This window comes from Mixophyes fleayi, chromosome 1, assembly GCF_038048845.1.
Source record: "Mixophyes fleayi isolate aMixFle1 chromosome 1, aMixFle1.hap1, whole genome shotgun sequence".
NCBI lineage: Eukaryota > Metazoa > Chordata > Amphibia > Anura > Limnodynastidae > Mixophyes > Mixophyes fleayi.
The window spans coordinates 240,301,331-240,321,337 of NC_134402.1; the positions used below are offsets into that span (position 1 = coordinate 240,301,331).

General features: G+C 42.8%; 1 protein-coding gene across 4 annotated transcripts in view; it reads left to right on the plus strand.

The window, feature by feature from the left end:
- The window catches only part of POLR1E (RNA polymerase I subunit E), a 38,623-nt gene that overhangs the window by 17,998 nt on the left and 618 nt on the right, over positions 1-20,007 (plus strand). For all 4 annotated transcript variants that reach the window (XM_075208353.1, XM_075208342.1, XM_075208373.1 and 1 more), the window contains 3 exons: positions 1,371-1,501; positions 2,541-2,622; positions 4,313-4,444. In XM_075208353.1, the coding sequence (XP_075064454.1) occupies positions 1,371-1,501; positions 2,541-2,622; positions 4,313-4,444 (345 nt within the window). The remainder of the gene's footprint in view (positions 1-1,370; positions 1,502-2,540; positions 2,623-4,312; positions 4,445-20,007) is intronic.

Below are 20,007 nucleotides of genomic sequence, written 5' to 3' on the forward strand. Positions count from 1 at the left end.
CAGGCGTAAGGTGTCTGTATGAGTGCTCACTCAGTAGCAACATTTTGGGCAAGCCAGGATTGGGCTTCTGCGGTGTAGCTTTGCAAAGCAGCTGGTTGATCGTCTATTCATACTTTCATACTAGTACTCGTATTAGTACTATTCATACTAGTCATTATTATCTCGCTATCTTATCTTCCTCTGATACTCCGCTCAGTCAGTGAGTAATTTTTATTTTTGCAGCATATGTGTCTGGGTTTGTTTCTTGTTTGGCCCTCCCTACTGTATTTCCTTGGTACATCCCAGTGTTGTGGCTGCCATGGAGGATTGAAGAGGAAAAGTGCGAATTACACTTGCTATTAATTACTTGTCCTCTAAATACTCCATGGCAGCCCAATTTACAACTGATGTTTGTAATGTTTTTCTTTAATTTTTCAGAAGAAAGCTACTCACACAGGGGAAAGGTGTACAACTACCTTTGTAGACCATTCAGGTATATACCTAGCTCTACCTAAACTGGATAGGGAACTTGCGCAGTGTTATGGCTGCCATGGAGTATTTCTAGGAAAAGGATTTAAGAGTAAGTATAATTTGCACTTTTTCAAGTTCCCAGAGGAACCCATGGTGGTTGAGAGTAGGCATAATATCCCCATAATAGGCATCTATTGAGACCCCCTCTGGGGGTCTCACTGTCTTCCGCGCCCTCCTTCTTGGGCTCTGTTGTTTGCCGATCCTCCCTCCCCCTTTCCCCACCCTCTCTAGCTGTGCATTGAGCTTACTGAGTTACTGTGCTTACTGTTTACTGTACTGTGCTGTCTCACCTTGTATTGTAATTCGTTTTGTCCCTGTATGGCGCCACGGACACCTTGTGGCGCCCTATAAATAAAAATTAATAATAATAATAATAATATCCTGAGAAGTTATAAGGATCAGAGAATTGAGTGTATATATATATATATATATATACACTCACACTCACACTCACACTCGTCTTCACCTGGATTACTTTAAAGCCTACAGTCGGTGGTACTCTGGGGAGGTGCCAAAACATTTGCACATGCGAACATTCACCACTTAATTATGTTGAATCTGTTACATTCAGCAAATAGATAATTATGCATTTAAATGTTTAGAAACATGTGAGGGTTGTACCGTGCAGACGGAGTAGTTTTTCTCACTTGGATTCGATGCAAAAAATGTGATCACATGGTGCAAACAAATTTATATTTATACATGCAGTGCACCTTGTTAAAAACTCTTTGGTTGTCCATTTTCTTGTGTTTGCAAATGTTAGGTCATATGAGTTCTTGTTTTTTGTTTTTATTTAAATGCAGTTCACTAAAACCCACTATTTGTTCTTTGTGGGGGTTTTTTCTTCCTTCCTCCCCCAGGCATGGTTTCTTTGTACAACAAGAACTCCAAGAGTTGAAGCTATCAAAAGACATTGACCGACAAGCCCGAAGTCTGTGGTATTTGGACATTTTGATTAAACTGAGTCAACTAAAAATTGTGAAACGGAAGGGTGAGCCTCAGTTTTTATAAAATAAATGCTATTTTTTTATACAAAAATCATTGTGGAGAAGCTGTCTGAACTATTTAGAAATGTGTGCATTTCTGAATTAATATAACCTTTAAAAACACTTTGAATACCATGCTTCAGTATGGTGTTTGGTGCCCTCTCACTGAGTTGTGACTTATATTGCATACAGTGTCTTGAAAAAGTAATCAACCTCATCCCTTTTTCATCACACTTTCTTGCAGCCTGGAATAGCCCCCCCCCATAGACCCCATGGAAAGGGAAGGTGATGGTAAACCACCAAGTAATCAAATTGAACTGAAATATAATAAAAGTATTCACCCCCTTGGTTAAACCACCTCTAGCAGCTATTACAGCCAGTGGTATTTTTTAATAATCTTTTACCTTTGAGCAGAGACTCGGCACTATTTCTTAATATTAAACCACTTCAGTTGTGGTCTTGCAGTGTGCTTTGGATTATTGCCCTGTTTATCAACAATCTTCCTTCCAAATTGGAGATTGGCAAAGAGTAGTAGGCTCTTCCATGGTTTGTCTATAGTTTGCTGCACTATCCATCAATCCTGACAAGACTTCCATTCCCTGCAACACAAAAGCTTCCTATTATGAAAATGCTACCATCACCACTATTCTCCATGGTGGGAATAGAAGCAAACTTTTCAAAAAGAAGGGGCTGAAGGTAATGCAGTGACACCCCCCTTCCTCCAGTGATACACCACCAGCTTAGTATTATGTATAATATTTATGTCTGTGTGAATATAAACCTAGTTTATATGAACACTGTTGCTGTGTGTACTTACACTATGTACCATTTCTATTTTTACTAATGTTGTTGTTTTTCTTTAAGTTTTAAATGTTTCTCAGTGTATTACTCTCCCCAGTTTTTTTTTGGAAGAGGGCTTTGTAAGATGTGATTCGGATATCTTTCCCTTGTGAATGGGAGACCGAGTGCTATGCATGCCTTTCTAAAATTTTGACTGTCCAGTTCCTTCATATCTTTACATTATTACATTGTTTTCTGTTGCAGATCTTATTGCTTACGAATGTCCAAACGTGTTATGTGGCAACTTAATGAAAAATTTTACTGTTACAACCTTTAGAAATAACAGGTGAGATTGATCCCTTTCTCGCACATAAAATGTCACGTAATCCTGAAGAAGCTGGGCTTTGAGTTAAAGGATTGAAAAGCAGCACAGGCTTTAAAGGTTTATTGGTTTCTCTACTGGGAATAGAATGAACTACTGTGTGTACAAAATAACAATATTTTATGACATACTGTAGTGCATTATTTAATGACTTTGGTCTTGCATGTTTCCAAGTTACAAAATATTTGCACTGTTTTGGGTGAATGAGGAGATGGTCACTATTTTGGATTTTGCTTTTATTGCTAAATTGTTTGGTTCACCTGTCCATATACAGTGGTTGTAAGAAGTATTCACCCCTTCAGAATCTTCACATTTTATTTTTTACATCCTGGAATCTTAATTAATTGATTAGGATATTCTTACAAATTTCAACACAAAACACTGTAATACAAGCAAAAAAACCTTGTGCTTTTTTTTTAATTACACAAAAATAAAGTAATTATTTTAATTGATATAAACAGTATTATCTGCAGATTTTATTTGAGCAAATCTTTACCAGCTTTGGACATCTGCTGCAAGTTTTGTCCATTCTTTTTTGCAATATTTCATAAGGTTAAATGGGGTCATTGGTAAACAGCAGTTTTCAAAAATTCCACAGATTGTCAATTGGATTTGGATCTGGACTTTTACTAGGTCACTCAAGGACACTCCATAAATCGCAGGATGTCCCATCTCTGCTATGGAAGACTGAGTTGCCATATACCTCTTAGGGGCCACCTATCAAGTGCCCATCTCTCACAGATGCTCAGTTTTGGGGGATCTTTGTATGCCATATTCTCTCCATTTCTTCTGATGGACTTGGCCGAGCTCTGGGGGATATAAAGGTTTTGAAATCCTCTTGGCTTTTTCCTCTGGTGCTTCTCAGTAACCATTTTCTCTGTTTGTGAGAGGTTCCACGGCTGGTTATAGCATTTCTTTACTTTTATATTTAAATCAAGCCGACACTTGCCAGAAGTGGACACAATCACTTGTAACTGATTGCATCACAATTTATTTTGGTGTATCCTAGCAAGCGAGGTGAATAGTTCTGTAAGGAATTATTGTCTGTTTTTAATTCTAATTAAGTAAGAAAGAGTTCTTGTTTTGTTTTTGTATTTGCTATTATAGATTTAGTGTTCACTAGTGGTAAGAATTTCTGATCTGTTTTCATTCCATAACATAATTAATTAAAATGTGAAACATGCCTAAGGGGTTCAATCTTTATAGTCACTGTAAACACAAGAATGTGCCATCAGACTTTATGGAATGGAATTCATGTCTTCGTTTCACCAGTCTTTGTTGCAGTGATCGCTAATGCTTTATCTGCTCTAGATTTGTGTTTTGAACATGTGACTGTCTCCTCTGTACTGATGTCAAGAAGACATATTAACTTATGTGTAAGGGCCTTTTCTGCTGCAGCGTTCTGAGGCGAGGTGTGTCTCTATTGTAAATATGCCTGACAGCAGCAGACTTTTATAATTGTGATTGAGTCTTCTGTTTGGTTCATGGCAGTTCATGTGCAACTGTACAAAAGACCAGTTTTAAAAAGCATTTCTTGTATGAGCTAGAACACCTGTAGTTACATGTATTAATTATAAGAAGACACTGTAAATGATTCATTCTGTCCATAGCTGTCTAACAGCATAACTGTGTTTGTTTTTATATCTCATTTCAGTGTAACTAATTCAATATCTGGGACAATGAAATCTAAAATTGTGGCTTATGTGATAGCCCTGGCCTTACATATATCTGAGTTTCAGGTAGATCTGACATTTTTACAGAGAGACTTAAAGCTTACAGAAAACAGGTAAGTGTCCTTATCCACAATGTTTGTAATCCATACAGTACCATTTTTTGGTGCGAAAGTAAATTATCTTCAGCCTCACAACCCTTCTAAAGGGGGTTTTCAATTTTTAAGATGTATTCATTTAGTGGCTTTTACATGCCCTTACACCACATTTTTATCATTGGATGGATTTTATTTATAGATAACTTTGTGTAATCATATCATCAGAATTTGTTTTTTTTTGTTTTTTTTGTAAATTGTCCTTGGATGTAGCACAAAGCTGCTCTCGGGATCCAATCTTATCCAATGCGGAGAGCAGAGCTCCTGCACAACCCAGGACAATGATTAAATACATATGATGCACAGCTAAAATGTGGAGGTCAATATATGGAATAAGCTGCAGCTCTCTAAATGTATAACCCTAAAACCTATAGAGGGCAGCACGGTGGCTAAGTGGTTAGCACTTCTGCCTCATGAGTTCAATTCCCAACCATGACCTTATCTGTGAGGAGTTTGTATGTTCTTCCTGTGTTTGCGTGGGTTTCCTCCCACACTCCAAAAATATACTGGTAGGTTAATTGGCTGCTAACAAATTGACCCTAGTCTGTGTCTGTGTGTGTGTGTGTGTTAGGGAATTTAGACTGTAAGCCCCAATGGGGCAGGGACTGATGTGAGTGAGTTCTCTGTACAGCGCTGTGGAATTAGTGGCGCTATATAAATAAATGGTGATGATGATGATATAGCTAAAATAACATAGTTCATTACAAGAGGGACTACAAAACAACGGCAAATAAGTAAATATGAAGTTAAGTAAAAATAGCAGATGTATATCAATAAATTTATTTGATATAATGCATATCAATATTAATCAATAGAGCAGGTTGTAAAGTCAAAGTATATAAAAACTTAATCTTAATTTTTGAGAGGGTGTGTGGTAGTAACACAGAACTGTTAGCTTAAACTCGCTAGTTTGAAAATGATGGGTCATTAAGTATATATCTGAAATGGTGAGTAGATGGATCAATGCTGATATACATGACTACTTGCAAATAACATGGAGCTGGTGTAGAGATGTTCACAATTTAGAAACTTTGTCATTGTAATCGATATAGCAGTATAGTGGTAATGGGATGTTACCATAAGAATTCACAGTCCTTGCTATCTGCCTATACTCTAGGGCCTTGTGATAGAAACTCAAATGAATACCTTGCATACTGTGGTGAGGTTGATGCTTGAGATTATTAAACACCTTGTATCTAATTGTTGCTTGTCCACTGGTGGTAAGGTATGTTCAGAGATTACCTTATGAAGTGCTCACTGCGGTACTACAGTATGGTGGGCAACAGTCATTTCTGGACAAAGCACACCAAAGTGCTCCAATGCAGTCTAAATGCAAATACACCTGATGCTGGTCTGCATGTTTCAAGAGAAGAACTAGTTGCTGTTATGGGTAAATATCAATGATATGGTGCAGTCATATGCCATAACCTAGTCTCAAAACCTTGTAGTAGCTTTGTTTCTCCTTACCCATTTCTCAAGGAACATTGACATAGCTAGTACAAAAGAAAAGTAAAAATTAAAAGCTGTGCACACAGAATAGTAAAGTTGTAGGCATGTACAAGCCAATAGTTTACAGTCAATCAGCTGCTGGCAAGAATTCACTGAAGTAATGCAAAACCTACAATTTTTAATATCTGAAAATGTATTATTAGTGTGCAATAGATGATCACAATCTGTATCTGTGCTATTTAATTGCGCTCAAGAACAGTTACAGAAATATGCAACATTATGCAAGCTTCAGTCATTCATGTTTAGGGCATGATTCCATCTATATAAGAGGATTTTTATACTTACAATAAATCCATTTCTCTGATTACATCTGGGCGGCACTGCTACCCTATCAGGGCTTGTATTTGGAGAGTAAGGTGTTGGCACATAACTAGTTAGTTGTTTAATCTAACTTACTGACAGACTTCTCCATGCTGCAACCTTCTGTAGCTCTTCAGTTTAATTATAAAACCCCAAGGTAGGGGAGACCAACATAAGTCCAAACAGCAGAAGGGAGGGAATGCTGTTTCCCCCAGATGGAATCGTAAGAATTAAAATCCTCTTCTCTTTCATCCAATCTGGGAAACACTGCTACCATGGGGACGTGCTAAAGCAGACCCCCAAGGGAGGGACCGATCTGGCTGCCTGGCATGCAAAGCACTAGGGCCAAAATTGGCGTCCAGAGATGCAAAAATATTAAATGGTAGAACTTAGGGGGCTGACCGTCAAAGCTGATCCGCTGAGGCCCCATTACACGCAGCCCCCAGTGAGCGGATGTAATGGACAGCAGTACCGCTAGGCATATAGGCCTGCCTCATGGTGGACATATTCCACCTTGTGATAATCTGCTTAGTAGCCGTCCAGCCCTGTTTATGGGCATCGAACAGTGCAAACAAAGAGTCAGTCTGACGATTTAACATTATGCGGAAAGCCCGAACTACTTTCAGGAAAGGTATGGAGTTGGTCTGAAGAGGCAGCCCCCTCCTGGAAGATTTGGACCACAATCTCCTGAATCAGTTGAAAACCCGAAACCACCTTTGGCTGAAAAGAAGGAACTGTACGTGAATGACTTTCTTTACTGCGATAAGGTGAACAGCAAGAAAGGGCCCAAAGCTCTGACACCTGGAAGCTATGGCCAAAAGCAATACCACCTTTCACATCAGGAATTCTAACTTAACTCAATTGGTCCTTGCAGTGCTTCAGACACCTCCTTTTTAACAAGTTCAGGTCCCAGGGTGTTGTGTTCATAATATAAAGGAGCTGGATATGCAGAATCCCTTTTAGGAAAGTCTGCATCTGTCATATCCGCTCTTTTCTACTGTAAAGATAGAGCAGACACCTGCCCTGGCCTCTAAGCCATCCTGAAGAAAAGCTTGAAAATGGGAAAGCCAAACAGTAGTCATGGGGCAGAACCTACACTCGCACCACTTGATGTAGGTATGCCAGATATGGCGGTAAATATCAACAGAGGCCAGTTTCCTCTGTCATAAAAGCTGATCTGAGTCTGCCTTTGTCTGCCATCCAGGTAACCGAGTGGTCATGAGCGTCTTTATCTTCACGGTGCCAAGGATCTTCATGGAGAGGCCCAAAGAAAGCACCCGGAAATGAATGCGAGTTCCCTACTGTAAACTGGAAAAGGGACTGATGGTCCTCCCAGATGAGCACATGGAGGTAGGCATTGCGAATATCAATGGAAGTCAGGAACTCTAACCTGTTTATCACCAATTGGAGCGATTTTATGCGGAATGTTTACCCATAGCTGCAGGTTAAGAATCTTAAGATTTAGAATAGGATGGGACGAACCGGCTGGCTTGGGGACCAGAAAGAGGATGAACTAGAACTCCAGGCCCCTTTGCCCTACTGGGAGCCGACAGAAGACACCTGCTGAAAGAAGACGAAGCGACAGATTGACGCATTGCTGCTCTTTTTACAGGAATGCTTGAAGAGTGGTGGCAAAGAAACGATAGGGGGTCTCACCCAGATGGTCGATCATGTAACAACCTCTTTGCATGATTCCCAATATCCACTGATCTTGCGAGGACGCCACCCAATGATCTCTGAGCAACAGCAGGCACCCCTTCTACGCCCGCAGCCGCAATGGGGAATGGTCCCGTCAAGCTGTAGGCTTTTCTGGGTGCCTGGATGTCTTGAGTATAAGGGTCTGCCCCTGTGGGAGCGACCCCTGAAAGGGCTGGTGCAAAGACCCAAACCTTGGGACCTGAGGTCTAGGAAAATTCTCTTCCCTCCCGTGGCCTGACAGATTATATTGTCTAATTTTGGCTCAAAGAGGACTGAACCCGTGTAGGGATGATCCTCCAGGGATTTTTTCGACTAAGCGTCCAAGGACCACAAGCAGAGGGTCCTTTTGGGCCGCAATCGACAATGTCAAAATGGATGGCAAAATTGAGACTGCGTTTTGAGCCTTGTAGAGATATCCCAAAGCCTCCTTCAAGTGCAGAGCCAGGGGGAGAAGTTCTTGTAATCCCACGGCGAGCTGGTCGGCCCAAGTGTCCATGGTCCTAGGGACTCCTGCAGAGTACAGCATGGGTCTGAGTGAAGTAGATGGACTTCAGAAAATCCTATACCTTGCGATCGGTGCCATTTTGAAGGGCTGCTACTCCCAGAGTGTAGTATGGCGAGCTAATTTAGCCACACACGTATCAACTTTTGGCACCTGTTCCTAGCAGGCCAGTTCTTCAAACTGCAGCAGATAAGGGGCGTGGAATCTGTGAAGTATGATGAAGTTGCAATCTGGCTGTTTCCAAGTCAAGACTGCTATATCTGTAAGTTCCACCGTCTGCAGGAAACAAACATCCCCCCAATACCTGCGTTTAAAGAGACCCAGGTCGGCTGACCAAAGCTCTTGTAAGTCCAAAAGATCCAAAGCCTGGCTGACCACGAGTACCAGATCCTCAATGCCCTGATTTCTAGAGGATTCTCTTCCCCCCCCCCCCCCCCCCCACCTAAAGGAAGTCCGAGTCCTCAAGGAGCTCACCATCTTGCTGCAACGATCCCTCTGATTCAGAGACCGAAAGAGGATGAGTGGACCTATGACGCTTGGTTCTGATGTCTGGGTGAGCCCAGGAACAGATTCAACAAGTTCAGGCCCCTAACTAATTATGCAGACCGAGCAGGGCCCAGGTCTGCATCAGTACTGCCGCAGAAAGGACTAATGGAACGGGGGCAGAAGGGAGAGCCGCAGCATGTACTGAAATCTTCGCCTGACAGGTGAGAAGCTGAAGAAGCAACGTTACTGACTTCGCCAGCGTAATTGCCCGCACCAGTTCCTCCATCTGAGGTGGTGTCCTACCTTGGGCCTGCTCACCCCGGGCTCCCATCTTACAGTCTGCACAAATCGCACCCGGATCCTGCTGCCCACTGGGCAGATTTGCTTTACATTTGGAACTGGTGATGTTTTTTACCCGGAGTGCCTTTGCATTGTCGGACATTGTCCTGGACAGGGTATCGCAGCAATTTAGATACCATAGAATGCAGGAATAGATCACACAAGTGTACAGAATGTTTGACAGAAGATACTAAGCTTGTCTCTAACTATTGGTCAAAAGCAGTACCTTCCAATATTACAATTTGGTATATACTATATCCTAAGTATCTCCCTTGTCAAGAGCAAACTTTTATATAATTGCTACATGCACAAAAAATTGGACCTGTTATTTGATATTTACATATATCAGAATACAATAAATATCTTGTTATTTTTACTGTTTTAGTCTTCCAAGGCAGCCAAGGACTAGTACAGTGAGGTAGGAGAGGAGTCTGTCGGAAATTTCAGACAAGTGAACTCCTATGTAGTCTCTAAAGAGTGTTCTGCTTTCCCTTTTTCATCGTCTTTCCTGCCAAGAAAGACACCAACTGACTAATGTGGGGGAGCTCATCTCCATCCAGCTTCACCACCCCAACGAGTTTTCTGGCATCTCAAGTGTATCGGCCGTTTGCACTGGCTATCTCTTTCTGGTCTGTAATGTGCGTATTGTCGCTAACCAATAACGATTGTCGAACCTCGATTTGTGTTTCCAACGCACAAAGATTTATTCGCAATAAGTGGAAAAAATATGCTCAAGCGAAGTAATAGTAAATACAGCCGTTACTTAACGCAGGCGCTCTGGATCCAGTGCAGTCATTCAATCCTGAAGTCTGGGGACAAGAAGTCTCCACTCTGGATCACAAGCTGCTGCTTATATACACAATCAAGTACAGTAATACAATGAAGATGGTATGGCTTGCATCTATTGGTCCGGGTCTCAGGAATGTCCAAGGGGTCGTCAATCATTGGCTGGTTCATCCTAAGGAATCCAAAGGAGGGGGTCATCTCTGCAGGGGGTATGCTCTGCTCTTCCCGCCAGAATTCCTTAGTCTTAAGTAGTTCATAATTCCCTATCATTCATAACTTGCGTATGCACTCTGCGATTCCCTCGCAGAGCGCACCAAACAGTAGGATATGTAACAAGGTTCATTATGATACCACTCATGATGTTATTCCTTTAACCCGTTCTGTGTATTTCACTAATATGCATGTAACTCTGATATAACATATAAATACTACTATATTTCGACATAACTGACTATGTGTTGCAACTACCAATAATGTGTACTATTTTATAAGTATGCGTGTTTGTGCAAATGTATGGTAAAAGACCAATTACTGTTGCTGCCACGTGTAGTGGATGCGTACGCCCTTTCACGCCGTAGCGTGCCCTTGTACGACATAGCGTACCGTACGCATCTTTTCAGACAAAGACAACCAAGTTTGCTAGACTTTAATTGAAATGACTTTATCCAATTTGCTGACTTCGACAGTTCCACCCTTTGATAGTGTAATAAACTATCACCCAATCACCGTTTCAAGTTCAGGATTATACAATACTTCTTCACAGACCATGATCTCGGTATCTGGTACCACCCTTTCAGTCTCTTTCTCAGTGTTACTCTTATGAGACCGTTTTCCACACTTCAACACAGTAGGAACACATTTGACAACTAAACCAATTGCTAAGATGACACCCAGTATAAGGAGAAGGAGCTTACCTACACTCGCAATCATTTCCTGTACCCACTCCCCCAGACCAGAGAACCATTTTGCTGGGTTCAACCATGAGAACCAACCCGCCACCTTTTCCCCGACCTCATATAACGAAGAATTATGGCTCTTTCGAAATTCCCATTTCAGCTGCAAAATTTCATCCATCTTCCGGTCTATAACCTCTTTAGGGTCTTCCGTATTATTAGTAATGTACGTGCAACATTTGACACCGAACTGGGTGGCCAGTGTCACACAGTACCCACCAGTAATAGAGGTGAGATAATTTAGTACCAGTCTATGTTGCACCAACTCCTTCTTGTACGCTTGTAGCTCCCTTCCAGTATACCTGAAAGTGTCATCATACATCTCGGTGATATTATCTATTAATTTAGCTAGGTCTTGGATATATTTAAAGTTTAACGTTCCCCGAGCGGTCCTGGTGAGATCTAGAGCAACCATAACTTGGAAACCAGCAGTTTCACTAATCAATTTTGTAGCTATGGGTTCCTCACCAGGAATCATATTTCTCTTGCCACGGTGTTCATACTGTGTGTGTATGTATGGTGGTGATGTAGTCTTGTGAATATCTACCATTTCTTCATGAGTAATAGTCATGATTTCAGGAACCAGTTTAGCTAAGAAACACAAGCCCTTGGAACTCGGAGTCACCCAGGAATAAGCTTTCCTCCCACAAACAAAATACACATCATCAGGGAGAACATAAGGAACAGTATGCCCATGAATTATATCACACAGAGTTTTGATAAAACTACCCATGCCTAGTGTCTCCATCTGCTCTAGACACATGTCGGCATTAATGATATTTTCACATTTATCTGTAGAGACTTTTCCAATAGATACCTTCTTATGTTTGGTTATATGCCCTAACTTGTGACTTCCATCAGCATTCCTGCCTAGTAGTGACCTTGTGGGTCTCTCTCTAAAATGAGTGTGGCGAGCCATTGTCTGATCTGATAGGTCAGCCTCCCAATTCTCCAGGCGCTTTGCATGAGATATGTTTAGGCACAGCAACGATCTGCCTATGGAGTATTGTCGAAGCGTCAGACTAGGGGACCTAGTGTTATTGTACCTCCCTTCTATGGGCCTCCCACCCCTTAATTCGAGTACTTCGGATATGTTTAGCGGGAATGGCACTAGTCCTATGTTATGCTGCCCTTGAGGCACGTGAGAGCACACCCAACACTCAGTTTGGTTTAGCACCTTACCCACCAGGGAGTGATAATCCTCCAAAGGATGCCCGCCTGTATTCAGAGTACTGGGGGACTGGCATCGTTGGATGCATCTCTCGTCAACTAGGGAGTTGCAGAACTTGCAGATACAATACTCATCAGACAATAGCCCCTCACACTGCCTCCGAGTTCCTGAGCTAGCAGACCTTTTCATAACCCCTGGACCAAGTTTGATTATGGGCTGCTCAGGATATCCTATTAACTTTTCTTCGGCCTCTATTTCATCCGTATCACTCCCAGAACTCTCCTCCGTCCTCCATCCTCCTTCACAAAAATAGAATGTCCTAGAAAAAGTAAAAACAAGGAAAATCCTGGAACAAAAGAAAAACAAAAACCGCCACTCCATCGCTGGAAAGATAGTTCTGAGGCAACGTCTCTGGTTCAGGTGTCTCAACTGCAGGCTTTAGGTCTCCCGGAACAGGCTCACAAGTGACAGCTCTATGTCGTCGGTCTGAGCCTTGTCTTGCACTTTCTCCGGATTGTGGACTCTCCTGCAGTGGGTGGAATGGACCCAAGTGTCTCTCTCTGCCACCTTCAGTGATGTAGTACTGGTCAGCAGCACTTGGTACGGGCCTTCCCAACGGTCTGTTAAACAACCTGAACGTAAGAAATTGCGGATCATAACATAGTCTCCAGGTTCAACATCATGACAGTTCGTCTCTGGCATACCAGGTGACAGCATTTTTAGTTTTTGTTGTTGTTTCAGCTGTCTACTCATTCTTATAAGATATTGTACAGTCACTTCATTATTACACTTTAAGTCGTCTTGTGGACTCACGATCAAATGAGGTTGTCGTCCGAACAGTATCTCAAAGGGGGACAGATTAAGAGGAGGTCTAGGAGTGGTTCGAATGCTGTGGAGGACCAACGGCAAAGCCTCAGGCCATGCCAACCCAGTTTCAGCCATTATCTTACCTAGTTTGTTCTTGATAGTACCGTTTACTCTCTCCACCTTACCACTGGCTTGTGGTCGGTAAGGGGTGTGAAGTCTGCTACTGATTCCCATGAGTTTACACATATTTTGGAAGACATCACCAGTAAAATGGGTACCCCTATCACTTTCAATGATTCTAGGGATACCGAACCTACACACAAAGTCTTGTACAATTTTCTTTGCAGTGAACACAGCAGTATTAGTGGCTGCCGGATATGCTTCTACCCAACCGGAAAACATATCAATACACACTAACACATACTTTAGATTCCTGCACGGTGGTAATTGGATATAGTCAATTTGTATTACCTGGAAAGGTCCGTCTGTAGGAGGGATGTGGGATGGCTCAGTTGGAATAGTTTTCCCAACATTTTTCCTCAAACAAGTAAGACATGACATTGCTTTCTTACCAGCTTGAGAGGAAAATCCGGGAGCACACCAGTATGCTCTCACCAGTTTGCACATACCTTCTTTACCCAGGTGAGTCAGGCCGTGTGCTGCTTCAGCCAGGCTTGGATAGTATGTTCGGGGAGCTACAGGCTTACCTTGTCCATCCCTCCAGAGTCCTGAGGACTCTTGACCACATCCCTTCGCCTTCCAGACCGCCTTCTCCTGCAGGGAACACAAATCTTGCATTTCAATTAATTTCTGCGTGTCTAATGTCTGAAAAACCATCATAGTCTCGGTCGATACAGTCATAGGTTGCCCTGCTGCCCATTTAGCAGCTTCGTCTGCCCTGTTGTTGCCCAATGACACTGGGTCTTCTTCAAAGGTATGGGCTTTGCACTTTATGACGGCTACTGTTCTGGGTAACTGTATCGCTGTCAGAAGTCCTTTTATGTGTTGTGAGTGTGCCACTGGCGTACCTGCTGCTGTCGTAAAGTTTCTAAGACGCCAAAGGGCCCCAAAATCATGCACTACCCCGAAGGCGTACCTAGAGTCAGTATATATGTTGGCTGATTTACCCTCTGCCAATTCACACGCTCTCCTTAGTGCTACTAGTTCCGCCACCTGGGCTGAGTGAGGTGGACCAAGGGGTTCAGCTTCTACCACATCCTGATCGTCTACAACAGCGTAACCAGTACATAGCTCTCCTGTCTCTGTCTGTCTATGGCAACTTCCGTCTGTATAAAACGTAAAATCTACATTTTCTAAGGGGGTGTCACGTATGTCGGGCCTTGCAGTAAAGGTCTGATTCAGGTGTTCCATACAGTCATGCGTGTCAGTATTCTTGCCTAACTCATCATCAACCAGGGTCTCCTCACCTCCCACCCTTTGTGTCTCTTGAGACACATACGGAAGGTATGTAGCTGGATTTAGGGTGCTACATCGTTTGATGGTGATGTTTGAGGGTGCCATCAGGGCTAGTTCCCACTTTGTGAATCTAGCTGAAGAAACATGTCTGGTTTGGGCTGAATTTAACAGAGCTGATACAGCATGGGGTGTATAGATGGTTGAATTATGTCCTAATACTACATCCTCGCTCTTACTTACTAGAAGGGCCGTTGCTGCTACACTTCTGAGACATGTTGGGAGTGACCTTGCCACATTGTCTAATTGTGCACTGTAGTATGCTACCGGTCTGCTAGCGTCACCATGTTTCTGTGTGAGGACACCTGCTGCACAGCCATCAGCTTCTGTACAAAATAGCTCAAAAGGCTTTTCATAATCAGGTATTCCCAATGCAGGTGCTCTTGTCAGACTATCTTTAAGATTAAAGAACGCTTGCTCCGACTCTTCTGTGTGTATGACACGTTCTGGTTTTGAGGAAGAGACTAGCTCCTGCAATGGTAATGCCAGAATAGAAAAACCTGGGATCCAGGACCTACAGTATCCACACATCCCCAAGAAAGTACGAATCTGCTTCTGGCTCTGCGGCAGGGTCATGTGTTGTATGGCCTCAATTCTGTCGGTTGTCAGGTGTCTTAGCCCCTTAGTGAGGCAGTGTCCTAAGTATTTGACCTTAGTCTGACATGGCTGTAATTTATCCTTTGCCACCTTGTGCCCTGTTTGTGAAAGATGAAGCAACAACAATTTAGTATCATGTAAACATGACATAAAGGAATCAGAGCACAACAACAAATCGTCCACATATTGAATTAGAACAGACCCATTGTGGGGTTGAAAGGATTGCAAACAGTCATGTAAGGCTTGGGAGAAAATACTGGGGCTGTCAATGAACCCCTGGGGTAGTCTGGTCCATGTGTATTGCACTCCCCTGTAGGAGAATGCAAAAAGGTATTGGCAGTCAGGGTGAAGAGAGACTGAAAAGAAAGCAGAACATAGATCAATGACAGTAAAATGACTGGCAGACGGTGGAATCTGCATGAGGATGACAGCTGGATTCGGCACTACGGGGAATTGGCTCTCAACAACTTTGTTAATTCCCCTTAAGTCCTGGACTAATCTATAGCCCCTCCCCCCACTCTTCTTCACAGGGAAAATGGGACTATTTGCTGTACTGGCTGTACGAATTAAAATCCCTTGTTGTAACAGCCTCTCAATAACAGGATATACCCCTAGTTCCACCTCCGGTTTTAATGGATACTGTGGGATTTTTGGGGCTATCCTACCACTTTTTAGATTGACCATGACAGGGGCTACGTTTGCCATCAGTCCAGTGTCCTGTCCATCTCTGGTCCATAGGGAACCTGGTATTTCCAGCAACATCCCCTTTACTTGAGATGGACTTTGTTCTATAACAGGAGAGTGTAACATTAACCTTGGAGGGGTGTCCAATATGTCCTGTACCTCATGTGCAACCTTCTCGGGTATATCTAGGAACACACCATCTGAAGTACAGTATATGACACATCCCATTTTACATAACAAGTCTCTCCCTAGCAAGTTAGTAGGAGCCGCTGCAGCCAAGAGAAACGAATGCTTAGTATGCAGAGGCCCGATAGTAACTTCGGCGGGTTTAGTTAGAGGATAATGTAACACTTTTCCCGTCACCCCCATAGCTGGAATAGTTTTGCTGGTCACCTGTAGATTGAAAGGAGAGGTTATCACAGATCGGGCCGCCCCTGTATCTACAAGAAAAGTTTGTTTCCTGCCAGCTATGTCAACTATCATTGTTGGTTCTTCACTCTGACTCTCAGTTAACCTCACTGGCTGTAGACTACAGGTATGACCTGACCCCTAGCGCTGACTATTGATTTCCCGCGCAGCATTTGCTGCCGTAATATGCGCGGGTAGTTGTGAGTCTTCTAGTCTATGTGAATCCTTTCTTGGAGGATATCTATGTGACCCACCCCTATGTGTATTGAGTCTTTCTTTATTACAATCTCTAGCGTAATGTCCTTCCTCGTTACAGTTGAAACACCTGATCACTTTAGGTTTCCTGTTATATGGGTTGTATGCTGGTGGTCGTGTATGCACCCCTTCTAGAGCCTGTATACTTACCGTCATTAACCTATCACTTTTCTCTTCCCTTTTTCTAAAAAGGTTCTTGTCATGCTCCACAGCAGACTCCCTAAGGAAGTCTACTGTGACGCCTCTCCAATTAGGTAATGTGGTTTGTACTCTCGTCTTTAAATTTTCCCTAAGGCCATCCATCAGTACCCCTACAGCTACCTCTCTGTGATGTGGGTCCTCACTTATGTTGGATATCCCAGTAAATCGTGCAATCCCTGTTATAGCTCTAGCAAAGTAATCTGAGGCAGTTTCACTATCCTTTTGTTTAATGGTGAAAATCTTACTCCAATTTACTACTACTGGAAAACAGATGGCTAAGTGTTTGACAATTTGTTCTATATTCCGTTGGTTAATCTCATCAGTCAGGGTGTCATCTTCCTCCAACAAACAATCTCCAATAAATTTTTGTATGTTAGTATTGGGAGGAAGACACGCCCTCAACACTACCCGCCAATCCTTACTGGTTGGTTCATGAGCATTCCCTAAGTCTTTAACAAATTTCTGACATTTAGCTAACTCTTTTCTAGGATCTGGGAATTCAGTCATAATGGAACGTAATTCTGATCTAGTCCAGGGACAATGCATTGTAACATTTCTTAAAGGAACTACACCATCCTTATCCGGTTTCCCATTGGGAACTGATATTGTGCGGACCGGGAACACACCCTCTGGTACACTAACTTCAGGGGACGCTACAGGATTTACAGGCCCTAGATTTAGAACACTTTCACTCCTAGTGGTCACGCTACTCTCACCTATCTCAGCCATTTTCTCATACTTGCGCTGAGCCTCTAGTACATTAACAGCATGGGCAATGGCCGAAATCACAGTGGGTTCATCTTCGTTTTCAGATACACTTGATTGAAACTGATTTAAAACAGGGTACAACTTAGTAATTTTTCTATTTTCAGTTTTAACAACGGCTGTACTTACCCCTCCCGCCACATAAGGTGGCGGGGGCGCGCTTGCGCTGAGTTCGTCACGCTTCTCAATGGTTACATCCGCCTTGCGCGCGCTTTTCGCCACGCCTATTTCCGGTTTGCATTCGCTGCTCTGCCACGTGTTACCTTCCATTTGCCACAATTTTAAACAATCATTATGTCTATTTCTCTTTTTTGTTGACTTGATCAACCATATTTTATCTTTTACAGTATTCAGTACCTCTGCATTAAAACTCCCTATTGTTGGGAAAGGCCTATCACAAGCTTTGGTCATCCCGACCCACGTGTCACAATACACAGTTGCATATGCACCATACTTCTTACACATGAGAAACCTCGCTGAACCAATAGGGCCTTCCTTAGGCAGTACACTGACCATCTCTAGCGTATGCTTAGCACCCATTTTGAACAATATACCTTCTACCCGGAACACAGACACACCGCAATGCTCTGTTCCTTCCGGCCAAATGTGAAATACAGACACACCGCAATGCTCTGTTCTTTCCACCTAATAATTTCAACTCTGTTGCTATACTCACCGCTAGAGATCTATAATCCTCGGTGAACGTATTTCCTTTAGCCGCGTTCACTCGCTTTTCTCGCCCCTGGCGAGGATCCCTAATACAGAAATATCACTGTGGGCCCCAAGGGCTATCAGCTCCTCGATACCCTGGCTAAACCACAAAATCTGCTGAGTTTATTATCGCTGGGAGCGCAAAGTCGATACAATCAACCTGCCTTTCCAGTATAATTCCTCCTAGCTGCTTCACCAATTCGCACTAACGGTGCGACCGGATCGCACTGCCTACCAATACTAATTATTAGCAAACCTTGCGATCTATTGGTAGCGCTTTGCGAAAACCCAGTTTTCACATTCGGTATACCTGCCCTGTATACCGTCCTTCAGTTGGGCAATCCGCCTCGTCAGACAGCAACTGAGCACCTCAACAATAAAACAGTGTATCTACGTTACAACATCACACACTATACACCTTTTCTGCGCAGAAAATCAAAAGTTCCCAACAATAGTAATAATGTCTCAGAGGCTTTCACAAGTAATTATACTATGCATGTATAATAACTATCAACACGATTGTTTAACCACGTGGCAAGTTTACCGGAAGTTTGCGTACGCACAGCAGGAAGTACACATACGCTAAACAATGCAATACAGTTAAAACGCACAATGACAGAAAAAAGAAACAGTTTTCTCTTTTGTCCCTAGGTTCTAGTTAGCGTGCCCTAGATAATGCAAAACGGACATTCGGTTTCGCAACACAGAGTAAAATTCAGGTTTTGAACACCATGCGTTCTTACCTGTTTATGACGCGTCTCCACCCTTTGTTGAGGAACCGAAATCCGTTGGTCTTGCGTATCATCGGCAACGAAACCTCCAAAGCTCACGAGCCCCCAAATTGTAATGTGCGTATTGTCGCTAACCAATAACGATTGTCGAACCTCGATTTGTGTTTCCAACGCACAAAGATTTATTCGCAATAAGTGGAAAAAATATGCTCAAGCGAAGTAATAGTAAATACAGCCGTTACTTAACGCAGGCGCTCTGGATCCAGTGCAGTCATTCAATCCTGAAGTCTGGGGACAAGAAGTCTCCACTCTGGATCACAAGCTGCTGCTTATATACACAATCAAGTACAGTAATACAATGAAGATGGTATGGCTTGCATCTATTGGTCCGGGTCTCAGGAATGTCCAAGGGGTCGTCAATCATTGGCTGGTTCATCCTAAGGAATCCAAAGGAGGGGGTCATCTCTGCAGGGGGTATGCTCTGCTCTTCCCGCCAGAATTCCTTAGTCTTAAGTAGTTCATAATTCCCTATCATTCATAACTTGCGTATGCACTCTGCGATTCCCTCGCAGAGCGCACCAAACAGTAGGATATGTAACAAGGTTCATTATGATACCACTCATGATGTTATTCCTTTAACCCGTTCTGTGTATTTCACTAATATGCATGTAACTCTGATATAACATATAAATACTACTATATTTCGACATAACTGACTATGTGTTGCAACTACCAATAATGTGTACTATTTTATAAGTATGCGTGTTTGTGCAAATGTATGGTAAAAGACCAATTACTGTTGCTGCCACGTGTAGTGGATGCGTACGCCCTTTCACGCCGTAGCGTGCCCTTGTACGACATAGCGTACCGTACGCATCTTTTCAGACAAAGACAACCAAGTTTGCTAGACTTTAATTGAAATGACTTTATCCAATTTGCTGACTTCGACAGGTCTATCCAGTGAGGCAAATCAGTTTGTGAGAGCTGTCCGGTTCTCACCTATGTGACAGCTGTGGTCCATTGATTGGATAAATCCCATGGCTGACCCTGCTATCTGGTGTGCAGCTTACCCAAGTCACATAAAATTAAATTAATCAAATAAAATAAAAATACCTGCATTTAGGAGAATCTCCATACTCCACTCGTAT